Here is a 20058-nt window from a genome sequence, read left to right on the forward strand (position 1 = left end):
GTGCTGCTCTAAGGACTTTATATGTCTCATCTCATGTAATCCTTCAAATAATTCGGTGGAGCCCATACTATTATTATCCTCATATTACAGGTGAAGAAACTGAGGCATAGAGAAATTAAGAAATTATTTCCAAGTCTACACACCAAGTGGTGGGATCAAGATTTGAACTCAAAGCAGACCTAAGAATCTGCTTTCCTACCACATTCATTAAGTATTTATTAAGCTCTGACTGTATACCTGTGAACAATGCAAAGATCCCAGCTTTCATGGAACTTACATTCTAGTAGAGGGAGAGAGAAAATTAAAACCCAAAATACATGAATAAATTGTATGCTATGTTAGAAGGTCATGCCAGTGCTAAGGCAAAAAAGAAAATGTAGAGGAAGGGGGGTTAAGACGGACGTGTTGACATTTTAAGTAGGTAATCAGGGAAGACTTCATGGTTCCTACAGAGGAATTGTTTAACAAATCTCTAGTGTTTGGCAAGATTTTTTTTATTGATCTCTTAGAGATGTAGCCTGAGATCTTGACTGACTCACTCAAACCTTTTATGAATCCGTTTGTTAGTTCTGCCTGTTTAACACTGGACATGTTTGGTGGTTTTATCTCAAGTCAAGGATGAGGCAGCCCGTGGGCGCAGTTTCACTGCCTGGAGCAGACTCCCTCACTCCAGAGCGTTTCCAAATGCGCAGGTGTCCCGGGAATGCCCCGTGGGTGCTGAATCACGGGTCTGGGTGGAGTGTCTGTGCTGAAAGAAGAGTGGGGAGGGAGGGGCAGCCAGACACCAGCAACATTATGGAATGGTCCCCTATAGAAGGATATAGCTGAGATTCTTCTGGAGAGACCCCCGCCTACCTAGGGAAAGAGGATACGGATTGTCCAGACAGGGCAAGTGGCCCCAGACCATCCTTCCCCCCAAGGATTATCTCTGAACAGTTGACTCAGGAGGGACCAAGCAAAAGGGTGGAGATGGCCCGGCACAGAGTGTCCCTGCAGCACTAGGAAGACAGTGGGTCGCATATGCTTGTCTATAGGTCAGGGGTTTAGATTTATATGTGAAGGACACACATTTCACCCATTTATTGAGACATCATGATAGGTGCTAATATGCTAAAATTAAACGTCCGTGATAACATGTTTATCCTTCAGCTCAAAAAATGTCTCATTGGGTCTTTTTGGAACTGGGCATGATTCGACTGCCAACCATCAGGCCTTTTCTTCTGACCAGAAAGCAAGATGTTGCAAATGAGGTTCCCAGCTGTGCTGGCCCGTCAGGCTTCTGCTGGTGGCTGTGGTGGCTGATGGCTCAGGATGTTGTTGGTGGAGAGCGGGGGCCTCATCCAGTCCCTCCTGAGGCACCCCTTTCCTTTTCTTATCCAAAAACAACATCGTGCCTCCGAGGGTGCTGACTGCACACCAGATTCCATTGACTGTTTTTCTACCCTCCTCTGCTTATTTTTATTCATTTAGCTACTTTATTTTAGGGCTTTGCAAAAGCTTGTTTTGGCCGGGGTGAAACTTATTGTTTTATTTCTGGCTGCTCTGCTCTCATGTGAACGCTTCAATTAAGAAGCGGATGCGGGGAGGACGTGGTTCTGGGGTTCCGGTTTGCTGCTGGGCTGTTTGCCCAGAGCTGCGGTGGACCCTGCTCCCCAGGGCCAGGCTAGACCCCCGGGCAGGTTTCCAGCAAGGAAGGACTGAGTCCAGCTTGGGATGGGCAACCAGGCACTGATGACACATGCTTTTCTTCCTGGGGAAAATATTAGGACCTGGTCAAAGACGACTTACTTTTAGCCCAGAGCTTTGGGGTCCTTAAATGCCTCCTGATCAGGCATCAGAAATGGAACTGTTATTATTATTGTTACTTAAGTTAGAGATACTCACAAGAACAACTGACCTTCCCTAATTGCAATCCTATGAGGCAAAATCATTAATGCTTCAGAACAGGGCTTTGGTGTCCTACCTACTGGTTTAGTTCTTGCCTCTGCTGGTTACTAGCGCTGTGTCCTCAGGCAAGCTACCTAACCTCTCTGGGCCTCACTGTCCACACATACCAGGGAGTTATAACAGCATCTGCCTCCCTAGGTTGTGGTGAAGATTCAGTGAGGAAAAAAACCTAATTTTCTATGATCATAGCCAATAGATGGTATGTAAAACTCTATCGCAGATTGGATTTTTGTTGCTCTGATTGTATCCAAAACTGGCTGAGTTGGACTTTAGAGTAAGAATCTAACTGAGCAGTGGTTAACTCTGGATGGGCGCCGGTTTTCTTCCCCAGGCGGGTTGGCCAAACTAGACCCCTCCTGGGCGCAACCGCCTGCTCCTAGGAGAGCGCCACCTGTTGGTGGATCTTGGTTTAGGTAGGAAGCTGAGAGGGCAGATCACCTGTAATTCCTCTGGGAGAGTGGGGCTCAGCTAGATATCCAAGGATGCCCAAGTCACACCTAATACTTCTGGCCATGGACCCCAGGCTTCAGGATTTTTGAAAGTGATTCCAGTATACCAACAAGATTGAGAAATACTAGGCAAGTACTTTATTTAGGAAAATAGCTCATTAATGATTAATTCGTTCATACCTCCATCTACTAATAACAAAATTAGAGCAATAAACAACAAAAATAAACACAAATTCTCCATCGATGTTTATCTCTAGTTTAAAAGCTTGCTTATCTTTCTATCACTCAGAATCTACTGGGCTTTTCACAGCTCCCGACCCATTTGCCCAAGCTGGTTTGGGCTGTATTTCAAAACAAAGATACAAATTGGCTTGTTAACCCACTTGCCTGTTATTTATGAGCTCTCATTCTTTTTGTCTTTCCTGAGTTGGAGAACCTTCATAGCTCCTGTCTTGGTCTGTCTGTAGTCGTGACTGGGACAGCCAGGCTCCTGCTTGGGCTCTCTCTGCCTCTGGCACGGGTCTGCCCTTTCAGAGTCCCTATTAGGGACACTCACATCTGTGTGGGCACTATGAACTGTCTGCTCACTTCTTTAATTACAACTAAGTCCTGGAGCCCTTCCTCCTCCTTTGAGTGTGTGTGTGTGTGTATTAAAGAGGGACCAGACCTCATCTTATTTCTTTGCTTTCAGCTGGTAGGAAACATTTTGAACAAATTTGACTATCATTTTTTCCATTGTTTATAATCAGATTATCCATTCTGGATTATCAAAGTCAAAACACCTTCATCCAGACTAACTTCCCCAGGCTTTCTGGGCATCTTTCCCATGGTGGGTTAGTGGATGCCCAAGGACCCAGGATGCTTTCTGCATGAGCCTAAGTAAATCATTGCAAAGCAAACCTACTCATTTTTTTGCACCCTCTTTCGCTCTTCCAATAAGAAAGTTAGTTTAAAATTAAATGATATTCAGACCCAAGTAGGAAAAGTAAGTCATGTATTTGAAAACTCATTCTAAACTCTTCAGTGGAACAGAGTGCTTATGTAAGATTAGGATAATTGGCAGTTACTTACCAAGTTTCCTGTAGCCACTTCCAGAATTTATCCCATCAGGTGACATATTGTTTTCATTACTTTCTTCTTTGAACATAATGTTTATAACTTTCTTATCCTCTGGGTCTTTACACAGAACACGTTGACTCTATTTTTATTGCATTTTGGGCAAATAAAAATGCAGTGAAGATTTAATTGCCATATTTTCCTTATAATCTAGCTGCGGGACATGTCATGATCTTGCAGAGCGGTTCTATGTGGGGAAGTCAGTCAGGCCTTGGAGTTATACATACTTAGGTGTGAGTGTGATGACTTGTTTCTGTGGTTTTGGACAAGTCCCAGAAGCTTTCTGAGCCTAGTTTCCTCATCGTTAGGTTGGTGGTGACGCTGCTCCTTGTGTTGGTTTAAATGAGGTACTAGATGCAAAGCTCCAGATACAGTGCCTGGCTCGATGAAAGTGCTCACAGGGTGATAACATTTACCCATCTGGAGTTTAGCTTTTTATTTCTACCTTTTTTTTTTTTAAGCACAATTAGAACCTTTTACGTTATGGTTCAATTCAGAGTTTGCATCCTTTCATCTTTCAAATGATAAACTTTTTAAGAGTAGCCCTCTGTGTTTTTCATTTCTGCAGAAATCATGTGTTTAGTAAATGTTGATGAATATGTCAGTAATTCATCATCTGGGTAGTGAACCTGAACAAATAGGAGAGGAAATTTTTTATTTTCTGTTTTTCAGCTTTGTTTTAACTTAATCTAGGCAACTGTTTCTATGTAGGCATTGGAAGAATCTAAGCTACATATAGGTTTTGTTATTTCTTCCCTTTTAATGGGGAGACCAGAACACAAGGCCATGTTGCATAGATAAATTCTCACTAACTCAGTGGACGTGGAGGTCTGTTCATTTGTCTAGCGTTGTAGGTTCAGGCATGGCAGGTGCCCACCATTAACACCTTATAATTTTATTTATAGTGGATAATACAGTACTCTCAAAAAAAGAATTCCTGGAAAAGTACAAAATAGCTCAGTTAAAGGATTAGGGCTATCCTGTTGGCCAGACCTTGGACGGCTGATAGTTTTGCATGTGATTTTCCTGTTGAAGCTCTCAGAAACCTTAAAAGAAGTTTACTGCAGTGTGAATCATAGGAGAAGGGGAAGGGGAAGCAAACAAGGATGGAAGAGGAGAGATGATCATATACTGTTTCATATTTCACTCTTTTTTTTATATGATGAGTTGTTTAAATAATTTAAAAAAATCCTTATATTCCTAGACTAAATCCCACTTAATCATAGTGTGTTAATCTTTTTTATGTAAGTGCTTAATTCTGTTTGCTCATTTTTAATTTAGAATTCATATCAGTATTTAGAAAGGAGATTCATGTGTATTTTCCCTTTTGTGTACTTTCTTTCTTGGGTGATGGTATCAATATTATACCTTACTCTTTAAATAAGAATTTGGAAAATTCCTTTCCTTTCATATGGTTTGAAACAGTTTAAATATTATCAGAATGTCCCTTAAAAGTTTCTTAGAAACCCTCCTCTGATGCCATCTTGACCTGTTTTTGTTTATTTATATTTTTATCTATTGAAAGTCATTTAGGGTGGTAGCTTTTTGACTTGTATTTCATCATAGGACTGACCATTTAATCCCCCCCCCACACATAGTGTGATTCCTTAAGTATGTTTGAAATATTATTTACTGAACATCTTCAATTCATACTGATTAAACCCCTCCTAACTAAGGGTGAGGTTGTCTGTTGCTGTTGAGTCTTCAAGAGTTAGTGTCTCTTTTTTATATTCAGTGTTTTATGGCATTTCATAATTCTGTTTACCATTCCCAGATTTGGATGTTAAGGATTGTTCCATATTTTTATTGTTGAGATGGTGATATTGTAAAGTGTACTGTATGTTTACATTGCTCTGTAGACCATTATTGCTATCTTTGGTACACTTGGCCAAGGGAGCCAGTTTTACTGCAGGTCATGAAGCAGACACGGTATCCATCTTTAACAGACACAACTGATGTATCTCTTTCTTGTACATTGTAGGTACTCAGTAATTCTAGTGAATGAAATACTTGTTTAGGATCTACTATGTGTTTGTTTGGGAAAGGTATAAAAGACATGTTCTGAGAGACAATATGTTATGAATACAAAACTGAATTAGATAAATTAAATATTAAGGTAAATATATGTATTCAGATATATTAAAGGATTCAATTTATATACTTGTCTAGGGGAGAGAGAATTTTCTGATGGAATAAAAAGTAAATATTGATTTGGTTGCCCTTATACCTCGCCTGAATTTACAACTTAATATAGAACACTGAAACTGTTTCAGCAGTATTTTTGCTTTTCCATATGAATTGGGCTACGATGCTAGGAAATGGGAATTACAGCACTGTAGTAACAGTGGTGCAAAAAATGATAATGTTGCTCTAAATTTAAATGATAATGTTTATTTTAAAATGCGTTAAGGAAAAAAGTATTGATAGTTGATAAGATTGTATTGGATTATATTGAAGATTTATTGACAAAATATTCTTTCTTTTTCTCAGATTTATCTAAAAACAGACTGGTTGAAGTTCCAATGGAATTGTGCCATTTCGTATCACTGGAAATTCTTAATCTGTATCATAATTGTATCAGAGTCATTCCGGAGGCCATCATTAATCTGCAGATGCTGACTTACTTAAATTTAAGGTAGGTTGACTATAAAGGTTATAATCATATTCAATGAAAAAAGAATGATTGCTTGCATTTCTATCAGTTTTTTTTCTCTTTGATCTTTTCTGAGCATCCTTTGAAGTAAATCACATGAAGATTATTGAAGAAATATCTTTTATAATACATTTGTAGTGCCATTAGTATTATTTTTGGTGCTAGGCTTCTCTAAATGTCAATAGGACAAGCTGGTTTGGCTTCTTAAAATAATTTATACAGCATCATTTATACTTTTTGTCTGTTTGATACTTGGAAGTTTATTGGTGTATTTTCTTCAGGTATTGATGTAGATTTTGGAGGAGGAAGGCTGAAGGAAGTGAAAAAAGGATTGGGGGTTGGGGCAAATTAAGGCCTTGATGGTTTGGGGGTTTATGGATTTGCTATCCAGCACTGACTGAGCCTGTTCACTTTAGGCCACTGGAGAACGTTAAGGAGGAGCACTGAGCAACTCCAGCAAATATAAAATTTGCTGTCTTTAGCCCATTAAATTAGGTCATTGTTTGCTGAGGATGGCTCAGTGTGTATTGACTCTGATTACAACACAGTGTAACCTATTAATGCACTGAGTAGCCCTGAAGTTAAGAAAAGTAACTGTTTTAAAGTCTAACTTTAGACTTTGCTGCTGTGACTGTCAACTTCTCTGGCCAGATTTTGACTCCTTGTCTCCTAAATCCTTGACTCACATGTGGGAAGTCAGGAGAGAGCGGGAGCTCTTTTATCAAATCTGTGTGTACTATTAAAACAAAGTTGCACAAAGTTCAAGCCTGAGTGTAGCCATCACTCTTGTCAGTTGGTTATCTTAATGTGCAAAGAGTAGCACCTGACCAGCAAGGCTTGTGCTGTGTAACAAACATGCCAAACTTTAAACTACAGGATTCCCAGTAAACCAGGTAAAGCATTAATTTACGATAGACAATAATGTCATTTATTTTTTAGGGTTTTTGTTGTTGGTTTGTTTGTTTTGGTTGACCACTGAGAGTTAGGAGTCTTCTGCAGCTTTCTTTGCAGTCAAAAATGGATTTCCATTGCATTTCTTTAGGACTGCATATCTTTTGCCTTGGGAGTGAAAAATAAATCCTAGTCATGTTTTTAAGTGGCCATTACTTATTTTTGGTAAATAAGTTGTAGGAAACTGTTAGGATAATCTAGAGGCTCAACTTATATAACTTTCACTTTTCCAGGTTTCTAGTTCATGTGAGTTTTCTTTTGTGAGAACAGTTCATGCTGTTTCTGCTGCAGCAGAATGTTAATTACCTTGGAATTGCCTGATGGAGCTAGTATAGTGGTGTCTAAAGATATTGACTCATTATCTCCCTAAAACATCTCTCTTCTAATCCCAACCCACATAGGGGAAATAACCCAAGAACATATGTAGTTGGTTTGTTTACTTTGCTTACCTACTCCTGACACTTTCATCTCTAGCAGCTCTGCATGCAACAAATAAATAGATTTAACTTTGCATTGTTGTATTAAATATATATACACTGAGAAACTTTTGGGTGTAGATGACATATTTCTTCCTGTGTGATATAAACTGTAAAATTCTACAAATACTAGAGAATTAATCTTAACATTTATATTTTGCTTTAATAACATTAATAAAATTGGTTTTGGTAGGATGATTTTTATGCTGAGCCTAGTTGAGGGTAGAATAATGTTGCTGTCTTCAGATGGTAGGAAGACTATATTGGAATATGAACCTCAGAGAATTTGTTGAAACTGATAATGGTTGAAGAGGAAGTGTTTGGCATACTGCAAACAAATTTTTGTATGAATTTCTAGGTAAAGGAAAGGAAAGAAATAAAGGGATCGTTAAGCACCCAACTTTTTAAACTTTGTTTTCTGCTTATAATGGTTTACTTTCTCATTTGGTTGAATTTCTCTCTTTATCTTTGGTCCCATTTATATAGGTCATTTTAATTTTGTTTTGGTTTTCTTTGCTCACATCTCCTACAATATTACCATATTTTCAGACATATTCTCTAGTGTTGAATCATAACTCTTTAAAGGAACTGATAACTAAATGGAGATTAAGTAAAAGTATACTGTATCAGGGATATACTGTATCAAGGTATATGAAAAATGTATGTATGTCCTCTAAACTCTTTGAAAGCCAGGTACTATATATACATATATAATTATTTTTGATGACTTCTATCAAACTTACTTCATGAATGTAAACATGTAACATAAAATAGTAACATAGGGCAATCTGTAAAGTGACCGGGAGGTGGTCATCTTGTTTATTCAATTATAAGGTCTTTAATTCCTGTTTGATTATTGGGTTTAGTTGAAACATGTCCTCTAGAAATTGGACCCTTGGAATTGAGTTATTTCTCTGTGGGAGTGATTTGAGGTAGAATGTTATATTTGTCTAAATGGTTTATTTGCAGCTTGTGAAATGGTAGGTGACTGTCATATCTGTTTATCTCCAAATGTATAATAATACCTAGAAAATACTAGTGCCATCTAATTAAATTCTAAGTCTTCTAAGATATGTTGAGTAATAACATCACGAGACAGTCGTGTTGTCTATGTGAGTTTTTCCTGTCTTCAAACTACCAGCTCCCGCTCTCACCACCCAACCCCCCAAGCTGGTAACCAGGAGGAATTGAGAATGTTGTGCTTGTGTGTGATCATGACACGTCCCCTTCACAACAACCAGGGTTGGGCATTGTGGCCTTTTCATGTCTTTTCTACCCCTCATGAAAACTAAGTCAACAAAGTAAAATGTGTTTCTTCTTGGGTATGGTGAAGAGGCATGGTGGAATTCTGTTGACTCTTGGCCTTTGGAGGAGAAACTGCCAATCCATTTGCTTGGAAAAGAAGCCAGGCACTCAGGATGCTGCAAGCGTACTGCTGTGTAGGAGAGCTGCTGAGTCCCATCCAATCCAATTTTTCTTCTGTGATAGTTACAAGTGGGATATTATGCCAATGGAAAAAAACTCATGTTCCATTTTTTAATAGTCCATTTGATTGATTGTTTTAATTGGATTATAGTTGATGTTGCAGTATTATATGTTACAGATGTACAATATAGTGATTCACAGTTTTTAAAGGCTATACCCCATTTATAGTTATTATAAAACATTGGCTGTATCCCCTGTGTTGTACAATATATCCTCGTAGCTTATTTATTTTATACATAATTGTTTGTACCTCTTAATGTCTTACCCCTATACTGCCCCTCCCCGCCCCCCCCACTGGTAACCACTAGTCTCTTTTCTATATTTGTGAGTCTTTTTTTTTCTTATATTCACTAGTTTTATTTTCTAGATTCCACATGTAAATGATATCATACAGATTTTGAAAAGACATATGTCAGACAGGAGCATTTAATCAAATCAAGCATTTCATCAAGTTGTCACTACTTTAGATGGGTTGGGGACTGTGTAAATTTCAGGAAATTAAAGACATACTGTAAATTACTTTTGAGCACACCGTGTAGACTGGACCAGATATAGCACAGTGTGAAACAGCTTTAACAAATAGGCAAGATCAGTAGGCTTTATCAATAAATATCCCAAGCGCTTTCTTTTCTGTAGTACTTAAGGATTTTTCCTCTTATTTCTATTAACTACAAAAAAAAAAAAAAAAAAGAGTTGCTCAATAAAATAGCACAGAGAAGCTGCTTTTCAGGTCCCACAGATTTCGTATTTCTATACTTAAAATTAAACATGGTCTTAATATATTTTTAACTTTTTTTCTCTTTTTAGATAACTCACAGGGCAAAATTGCTGATCTTGTATGTTCTAAAATAAGAGAGAGAAAGCGGCTTTGAACGTATGGGAACCATTCAACATGGATTACACCCTCGGGGATACATTGCGTTTTCCAGCCGAGTAAACAGTCATAAATATTTGATTGTGTTGGTGATGATGACAGTGGAGGTGAGGGGGTGGTGGCGGTGTGTCACTGCCTCCCCAGCTTCTTGGCTGATGGGATCTCTCGGCAGCTTTATCTTTACATTTGATCTTAGCCAAAAGGCCGAGAAGCGATCGGCAGCTTTATCTTTAAATGTCAAGTGGCTGCTTGGTGCCAGCAACCCCATTCCCGTCTTAGACTAGAGGTGGGTTTAATTAGCACATGGAAAGAAAACCTTCACTGTGAAATATAGTTAAAAACACTTTCGTGTTTTCTGTTTTTTTCTCTCACGATAGCAATGTCCTGTTTGTGGAAAACATTAATTTATTGCTGTTTATGTAGCCTGTGTCTTGAAGGAGCTGGGCTTTTAATCTTTGCTTCTTGGTGTTCACAACACAAGGCTCTGTTGCCTCAATCTATGTGCCTCTGCGTCTCTTCCTGTTAGAAAGTGTCTTAATGCAAGCAGGGTGGCCAAGAACAATAAAGGGATTAAGCAAGACTTGTTCCTATATCGGAACAAACACTTTGAACCTGGGTTGCACAGGAAAGCCTCACAAAATGTAAAATCTATTTTAAGTTGTTGGAGAGGTTGTTGTTGATGAGACTCGTGGAGAAAATGTACCTTAGAAAAACAGAAGAACCCAGAGCGGAGAGGCTTTTGGCACGTGTAGGGGTGTCGTGAATGAAACTAAGAACAGGGAGCTTAGCTTAAAAGTTTCAGCTCGGAGAGGTTCTGGAATAGAAGCTGCCCCAAGATGCCAGTTCTTTACAACATTTGATTGCAGTGCTTCCAGACCTCTTGGTGAGTGGTTTTATTTTTCTGGGGTTGAAACACACAGAGCCAGAAGCTGGTTTATTCACTAGAAGCCCCTTTCTCTCCCAGCCTCCTAGGAGTGAATGGTGAGGCATCGCCTGTAAAGAAGGGGGCCGTCTCTTGGGCAAAACGTTATCACGCCATACAAGGAATCTTTTTTGGCTGCTTTTTCTGCTGCCTGGCATCCTTTTTGGCTGCTAGACAGTGTGCAGAGAGAGCCAACTTCCTGATGGCCGTATAACCTGTATCCCCACATTCCTTTGGGGGCTCATTTGGAGAAATAATCTTTAATCCTCCGACCATAGCTCTCTGTTTGAAGGACTTGGGAGAAGCATCCTACATGCTAGGATTGCCTTAGAAAGCACATATTTTATATTTTTTTGTAATGAACAAAAAATTAATTTTCATTGTTCATAAGAATTTTGATTTTTATCCCTAGGAAATATACGTTCTCCTTGTACTGACCTTTCTGAAGAAAGTATCAATTGTAGGATAGTGTTTTTTCCTTTGTTGAAACGGAGAAAATGGATGATGTCTTCTTAAACTGGGAAAGGGGAGAGGAGTTTTGCTCGGTTCAGACTAGTATCCGTCTTTCTTATATGAAGATCTATCTCATTCAAAGGGGAGAGGAGAACTAGTATATATATTTTGGAACTGGCTTTTGGTAACTAGGTTGTGTTTTGTGAAATGACAGATCAGCAGGAAGACACCAAAACACAATGAACCATGTTGGACTTTGGAAGTATCATCTTAAAATTTGAAGGTATTTTTCATAGACTACTGGAGCAGGAAGTGGTCACCAGAGTCACCCATTGCAGGAGCAGCAACTTGTGGCGTAAGCCTTGCCTTTTCTAACGTGCTCACTGGGCATTTGTTTTTAAGGTGGAACCTTTAGTCAACAGTCCCTAAAAATTTTAGTATATTTATAAATATTGTGCCTGTAAAGTTATTGGCATTGGTAGTTGAAGGGCTTTATTAAATATGAATGAGTTCATAATAGGAATTTCTTATCAGATCCCATTCCTTTTAATATAGCCTATGCTTGGCAAGACTTCCAAAAGGGATTTTTCCATTCTACACATCACCTGATCACAGACTGGCTTTAGATCAGTGTTTGTATTGAAAAAAAGAACAGAGAGACACAAAAGGGGCATTATAGCTTTGATAGCTAGACTGCTGTCAGAATGTGTGGGCTTTGTTTTCAGTTCTGCTTCTGATCTTAATGAAGTTTTTAAGATCTTTGTGCTGCAGATTTGCTTTCTGAAAATCAGGTGAACACTCAGTTCTAATTCACTGTATAGATTTTTTGTTTATGGTAATTCTCAAAATTTTTTCTGTGAGCCCCAAATGAACAAGCTGCAGATGACGTTTATTTTTCTCACTAGACAGACCAAAGCCCTTTGAAACATTGCCATTTCATCCATAGTCAACTCGCCTCCAAGGACATCACAGTTTACCAAGTCTTATAACAGGTAATGTAGATGAGAAGAGGGAGAGGAAGAAAAACAGAACATAAACCCGTGAAACGAGGGGTGGAAGTGTGGAATACCTTTCAGCATTGTCGGCCCCATCGTCACCACCATCATCATTTCTTAATAGCTAAATGGGATTTAGTTGTTACACTATCATAGTTGAGCCCTTCAACAACCCTTGACTTTAGATAGGAAAGCGATTTATCCCTAGAACACATTATTTCATACATGAGAATCAGAGGAATCAGTGGAACTGATTCCTCTGGCATTTATGATTTGCTCAGCACTTCCACTGTTGTCATCTTCTCTAACACTGTGCTCTGCTGCATTCCATGCCCCTTTGGACCCTTGCAGAATCGTAAACATAGTCGCTAGACAATTTTCCAGGAGGCCAACCTAAATATTTAAATAAGGGAATTAAAAATATTCATGCTACTATATTCATGCTTGATTCCCTTTTTAAAATTTTAACACCTATACATGTGTGCCTTTCTTTTTTCCTTTATTCATTTTCTCAGAAGTTTGTTTTTTGTGTATTATTTTTGAAAAAAATCAGCTTTTAATTTCAGTGACCAACTCTACTGAAATGTTCTTTTCCATTAATTTCTCATATTACCTGTCATATTTCCTGTGGTCTACTTTCTTATAGGTTTATTCTTTTGCTAATTTCTGGAGTTTCTAGTTATTTTTTTTTTTTCTTGTAGGAGCCTTTAAAGCCATGAATTTCCCTGTATGTAGTGCTTTAGCTGATTCCTAAAAGTTTCTGGAGGTAGAATGGCCAACTCAGGGCTTCACTTTGGTTCTCTTTGTGTTCTTACTTGTTAGTGACAGTTACAGTAACTGGACAAATAAAAAAGATTTTTTTTAATAAGAGTTGCTTTTGAGAAAAAAAGACACAGAATTGGTTTTCTGAGTTTCCCAATCCAGATCTAAATGTATCACTTCATTTTCAAAAGTAATAAAACATAATGCTGTAGTGGTTAGAGAATGGCAGAATGTGATGTTAAAAATATGATCCTGCTTCTGAAAGGGATGCTTGTGCTCTGAGAACTCAGGGAGGGAAATCTCCATAAAATAATGTAGCCAGGAGTTTCAGCATGTGTGATAGTCCCAAATAAGTTTGTTTTTCAGGGACAGACATAAAGTCAAGAATAAACACGTAGTCTGTAGTTCCTTATCTGGAAAGAGTCAAGGAGTTGGGGGCTTAGGGTACAAAAGGAATGGTTGTGAGGAGAGCAGTTTATCCTGTAAGGCATTTTGTTTTCATCTCCTGTTATTTCTTGGAATACCTTTATACTTGGAATACCAGATGGACTGTCAGAACAGATGGAATGAGATGGTCTCTCTGAATGGTGAGATCCAAATAACCAGAAGATTTGGGTCATTTTGCAAGTTGGATCCTGTTATCTATTAATCTCGGCTTATACCTTATTCTCCTGAAATCAGGCAGTGTTTTTCTGAAACTCCATTTGGCAACTGGCAAACCATCACAGAAAGCGATGGGAAAATAATATCAGAAAATCAATCCATTCTACTCAGTGATGAGTCCTTCTGTTCATGAATAGAGAATAACAGAACTGGAGAAAATGTGCCTGCCAAATTCCCTAGGAGAAAAGAAGTTACTTATTTCTAACCACAGTGATGCCATTAGGTCAATTAGGGTGTAGGTAGAACACCATTTCCTAAAAGTATATTCTGTGGAAAAGTGTTCTGTTGGATGTTAATAGGTATGCTTGCTTTAAAAAAAAAAAATAGTCCCTGTACTGTGCTATCAGTGTTGTGACTCACTGAGCCACACAGAACTCTTCTCCCTTTTTTGTGAGGTCTACCTATCAGCATGTCCTAGAATGTGCTTTTCAGAACACCAGTTTGTAAGTAATAATTTAGAAGAATCTTTATCACCCAAGGAATCCTTTAGGAACTGACCTCACCCCTAAAAAAGGATGAGGTTAAAAAGCGTGTGCCTTCATGATGTCCTGCTCAGAGGCCAAGGGATCAGTATGGACTGGGGGATGTGTTGAAAAATAAGATGAAATGTGAGTAGAAAAGAGAAGGGCCCGGGAAATACTAAAGCATATAGTGGGTTCACAGAGCTGCCATCCAGACTGATTTTTTCTTTATTTAGCACCTTTTAAATATGTATAAATATTTGTTTATTATTAATGATTCATTAAAATATGCAATTCATTTTGAGAAAAAAATAAGTACTGAAAAGTGCAAAGAAGAATGTATCAATCACTCGAACTCAGGTTTAAGGTTTTTTTCTTCTTCTCAGCTCCTTAATAAGATTGAACATTTTCTGGAGGGGGCGAGGGGATTTTTTCAGTTTCTGAGAACTCTGTATTATAAAACGAGGAAAAGAATGACCTTGACCAAAAGTCTAAAGCAGCGGGGTCTTTAAATTAAATTGTCTGCACTGCAATTTTATTGCTGAAACACCAGAGTTCCTGGGGTTAAAACAAATCATCTGTTAAAGGGTAATTCTTTAAAAAAAAAAAAAAAAAGGTAAAATCATGACTCTCATACAAATATAGAATGTACATCTGTCAAAGATTGTATTCAATCCATTAATTAATAAATCAATAGAATGTCATATCCTGTTTAAAGGAGAATTCAACGCGCGCGCACACACACACTCTAATGGGCTTGCTGAAATGAATTTACAAATAGTTGCAAAGCTGGTCAGTATCCAGAGGGCCCTGATCAATTGCAGTTCCTCTGCACTCATCATGGTTCATCTGTATTTCTGTGGACAAAAATGATTTGCATCACTCTCAGTTTCTACAAACACAGAGCTGTAAAATAACTCAAAGACGATGAATAGCAGAGATCATCCGGAAGGGTGTGCGAGAGAAGACCCCCAGCAATGGTTTTTGTCCCTTTCAAAATCACTTACAGTTCTTCCTCATGTGCCAAATAATTTAATTTGTATCACCGCATGCATGCAAGAACTATGTAGCTCTGTAAACTATTTGAACAGTACTGTAGGTAGAAGAAAAACATAAAGAGGTGTTCAGTGGGGATTGTGAGACACTTCATTCAGATCCTGTGTTCTAAAGACTGAGAGGCCGTTTGCTTGTCAGTGGGCGGAGAGGACCTAGGAGACAGTGAGAGTGCTTTGAAGGCAGCGCATTGCTTTCACTTTTGTTTGGCCAATCATTTAAATGGGTGGTCTTTAGGGAATCTAAGTAAACTGATATGAGTGGTGGCCCCTCTTGTGCATTAGTCCCTGCGGGAGACCACTGTGACTTCAGTACCAGCAGAGAACAGCCTGGGGGCTTTGGCAGAGGCCGCCTTTAAGCAATTGACGGTGGTGCCCAAATCTGCAGACCCTTGTTTAAAGAGTTATTAGGACCAGCCTGGAATCCTTCATTCCACCTTACAGAATCAGGTCCATAAAGGAAGTCTCACTTTCTTTATTCCTTAAGAGTCACTCATTTTTTATCTTAAGTCTGAGAAACCCAGTATGAAATATTTTTTGCTCCAGCACTTTAAAAATATATGATCCATGTTCAAGTAGGAGGTGGGGTATAGCAGCTCAGAGGGATGGTGCCTGTCTTGGTAGGAGTTAAGCTTTAGGATTCATGTATATTTCAGCATTTGACACTGTAGCATCTTCTTCCCTTGATTTGGTCACATGCTTTCCTGCTCACTTTTCTACTTCTTTCTGTCTCTTCTCTATTCCTGTGTCTGGATGTTCTTTCTCTTCCTGCACCTTAATGCTAGTATTCCCCAAAGCTCTTTGGTCCTTAAATCTTCTCTCTTAGATTCATGCCTTACTTGTATCCAGTACATTCTCTGTCACTTTGATTCATTTTAACACTAGTCCTCATTTTCCCAATTGACTAAAGTTCAGTTCCTGTTACATGCCTGTTGACTCTTCAAAATTCAACATGTGATAAAACTAAGCCCATTTTCTTCTTTCCCAAATTAGCATATTTGGAGCCTTGTTCCTGGTCAGGCTTCAGTGCTTTTCTCACTCAGCACCCCAGCTTGGAATCTCAGAGATGATCTTCAACCCTTTCCTTGATAATTTTTTATGTATTATAAATCAGTCGTTGAACTGCCAGTCTAGCATCTCATTGCCTCTTGCTTGGAATTCGGAGCCCTCCTTGTACTGTTTTGTTTTCTTGGTTTGCCTTTACTTTTTATTCCAAAGTAAAATGAGAAGAGGATGTATTGTGTTGAGGAAAGACCACAGACTTTGATCTAAAGCCCAACCCACCTGGTTTCATATCTTAACACAGAGTGACTCATTACCTAGGCAACTTGGAGCAAGTGATTTAAATTCTCTAAATAATATCAATTTTTGTGTCTGAAAAGTATGAGGGTTTGATACTTATGTTACAGGATTGTTGTGACTATAAATAAAATAGTAGTTGTCTAAGTGCCTAATACAATGCCTTACCCATAATAACCACTCAAGAATGTTTGTTGAATGAAGTTTGTAGCATGCTGTGTCTTACAAGTTCCAATGTAGGTTAAGAAAAATAGTGGCAAGAGGTCTAGTATTTGAGTAGGGCAAGTGGATTCTATAGTATTTTTAGTAAAGAGGATATGCTGCTGATTTGTTTAAGTTGTAGAGCAGTTAAGTGAAACTGAGTTATTATTGGCTGTCAAGTTACAAGAGAGAAGCTTTCTGAAGGCTCACTTCCTTTGAAGGACACATGGGAAGAAGAGGATGTATATAAACTTATATTCATGCATGTATACCTGTATCACATGTTCAAAAATTCGTGGAAATGGATGGAGGGGCACATGTCTTCAAATGATAAACAAAAATGAATATTAAATTTTACTATAAATAGTTTTTGTTAACTCAGTCCGTCTCCCTGGGTAAAAGTTGATCTGAGCAGCCTGTTCTCATTTAAATCAGTATCAGTAACCCTTTCTTTTTGGTGGGAAAAAGTGTTAAAGTAAAAAATATCTAGGGGCTTCCCTGGTGGCACAGTGGTTAAGAATCCACCTGCCAATGCAGTGGACTCAGGTTTGAGCCCTGGTCCAGGAAGATCCCACATGCCGTGGAGCAACTAAGCCCGTGCGCCACAACTACTGAGCCCATGTGCCACAACTACTGAAGCTGGCGCACCTAGAGCTAGTGCTCTGCAGCGAGAGAAGCCACCACAATGAGAAGCCTGAGCACTGCGACAAAGAGAAGCCGCCGCTCACCACAACTAGAGAAAGCCTGAGCACAGCAACGAAGACCCAATGCAGCCAAAAATAAATACATAAATAAATTTTTAAAAAATTAAAAAAAAAATCTATTTCCCTGGTTTTGGTGTGGAGTAGCACGGAGGAGGAGGCAGATAAGGTAGGCATATCTTCCTTGAAAGGGAAAGGTAGTGTCCATCCTGCTTGGGACGTGGCTCTCAAAAGTGGGAGAATTCTCTTCAGCACCAGTAGGTCTCCCCCAGCCATTTAGTGATGGTTTTCCTGCTGGCCAGTAACAATGTTTTTGCATAAGGGTCAGGCCTCTACAGTCTTAATACTTAAAACCTCAAATCTACGTTGTTGCCTGTCTGGCCAATTCTTGCTGGTATCAGGTGTTGAGTTTTTTTTTTTTGAAATTTAAAGCTTCTTTGATTTTGAACACTTAGCTCCATTTTAGAATGAAGGAAGTACATGATAAACATTATAGAGGAAGCTTTAAGGAATAGTTTTTAGAGCCTTGTCCTTTCAGAATTGAAGAGCTGTTAGGAAAAGGGAGAGGAAATAACTGAGAAAGGGACAAGTTATCAATAACTGTACTTTGAAATCGAATTACAGACATTGGTAGTGGTGGTTGCTGACGGTTAGGGGTGTAAAAAACCAGAATATTTTAAGCAAGGGTTTATTTATACTCAAGAGGAGACCGATAGGCTGCTGTGGTGGGAAACCAGTTCAGCTGCAGAAGCCAAATATGGTGCAGGTATGCACAGCAAAAATGCACAGCGAAATGGCTGCTGCAGCAATTTGCCTGAATTCTGAGATGCTTTAGATGCTCGCTTCTTCCTTTTTGCCTGAATTCTGAGACGCTTTAGATGCTCGCTTCTTCCTTTTTGTTTAGTTTTCCAAAGTTGCTTTTTCCTTTCTCAAAGCATAGCCCTTATTGTGAAGTGTGTGAAGTGGATTGGCATAGTGTTCAAGAACTGGTTTAAGATGCACTTAAAATGATGACTCTGTGTTTCTAGTTTTGCAATATTTAAGTTTTCAAATGACTGTCGTCCTCGAGTTGTAGGTAGCAGAACCACTTTCAGAGTTAGATGTAAATATGGACTCCCAGATTTTATGCAGGTACAGAATTTCAACAGAATTTCCATCTAAAAAAAGTCATGTGATGTATTATTAAAACTATATTTATAGAATTTATGTTTATAAAATTTAAAACGTTGACCAAGATATCTCCAGGCAACTGAAAGCCAGGCTCTGGTGGTTGTTGGTCACTTTCTCAGGCACGTATGAAGACGGTGGGAATGAGGGGGAGGGCTGGCCATGCAGGGGAAGTATTTAGTCATTTGGGGAAATGAGGGTGAGAAATTTTGCCGCGGTGGGTTTTCAGAATGAACCAAGCAGGAAAAAGGAAATAGTTCTCTATGGATTTTGTTCACCATTGTGTGGGCGTGAAGACAATTAACAGTCAAGTGTCACATACACAACAGAAAAAAGTTACTCGGCATGTAATGAACAGCGAGCAGGGTATGCAAAAAGAACATAAAATCAGGTGAGGTATCCTGTGCAAGAGGAAACTTATTTGGCTCAAGGAAAAGAACTGCTCTTGACTGTAGTTCACGTGCCAAGCACAGACAATGCGATTCAAACAAGCAATATACAATAACTCCTGAGTACTTGTCTATTTCCTTCCTTGGCTGAGACACGTATAGGGGAACCCAGGGTGCCTATACCATGAAACCTGCCCTGCTTGCTCTGTGCCCTTTAATGCACACTGTGACATTTTCTTAATGCGTTTGTGATTTCACATTATTTCTGTTAGTTTTGGGAAACCGAGTCATAAGTAGAGATGTTGATCCCTGGGTAGTCATGTTTCTCCAGAGAAATGGTAGGATCTTGGAATTAGAGAAGATGGGAGAGAAAAGGTCATTCTTGTGATTATCTGTTCTAGTCCTGGTTCTCCAGAGTGGAAAGAGTTACTTGGTTTGTTTTGGCCTGAAACCAGCCTGGTTCTCCCCAGCATGCCTCTGATGGTCATCTTTAATTGGCATATGTTTTTGACAAATCGAACATGCAACCATACTTTAAGAGTGGCTGAAATTTTAGCAATTAGGAAATAAAACAAATAACCAAAACCTGATTAAGCTCTTTTTGGTCACCTCCCATTGCTTTGCCACATTAGTGGTGTTGGGTATGGTTTAACCTTAATATATGGATTTAGTGTTGGGCTAAGCACTTTTACATCCATAATCTCATGTATCATGTTAGGTAGGTATTATTATCTATGTTTTATGGATGGCAAAGTCAGAGAGGTTAAGTGACTTACCTAAAGTTGAACAGACAGTTACGGCAGAGATGAGCTTTGAACCCAGGTTTACTAATTCTACAGTTGATGATCTGTTTACCAATTGAGTAGGTGAATCTGTTATAGAAATCTTTCTATACATTGTTTTCTAAGTGAGTTCCATGTTTCATTATTAGGTGAACCCATTCACTTACAAAAAGGATCTATTCCAGTAGAATGAAACATATATATGATGCCTGATAATAAAATCATAGGTAAGAATATGGCATGTTTTTATCATCACATAC

At 38.7% G+C, this 20058-nt stretch overlaps 1 protein-coding gene across 4 annotated transcripts in view; it reads left to right on the forward strand.

Moving 5' to 3' along the window:
- LRCH1 (leucine rich repeats and calponin homology domain containing 1) overlaps positions 1-20058 on the forward strand; it is a 180470-nt gene that overhangs the window by 82973 nt on the left and 77439 nt on the right. For all 4 annotated transcript variants that reach the window (XM_057707148.1, XM_057707150.1, XM_057707147.1 and 1 more), the window contains exon 2: positions 6003-6147. In XM_057707148.1, the coding sequence (XP_057563131.1) occupies positions 6003-6147 (145 nt within the window). The remainder of the gene's footprint in view (positions 1-6002; positions 6148-20058) is intronic.

The sequence above is a fragment of the Hippopotamus amphibius genome, chromosome 14 (genome assembly GCF_030028045.1).
Source record: "Hippopotamus amphibius kiboko isolate mHipAmp2 chromosome 14, mHipAmp2.hap2, whole genome shotgun sequence".
Classification (NCBI taxonomy): Eukaryota; Metazoa; Chordata; class Mammalia; order Artiodactyla; family Hippopotamidae; genus Hippopotamus; species Hippopotamus amphibius.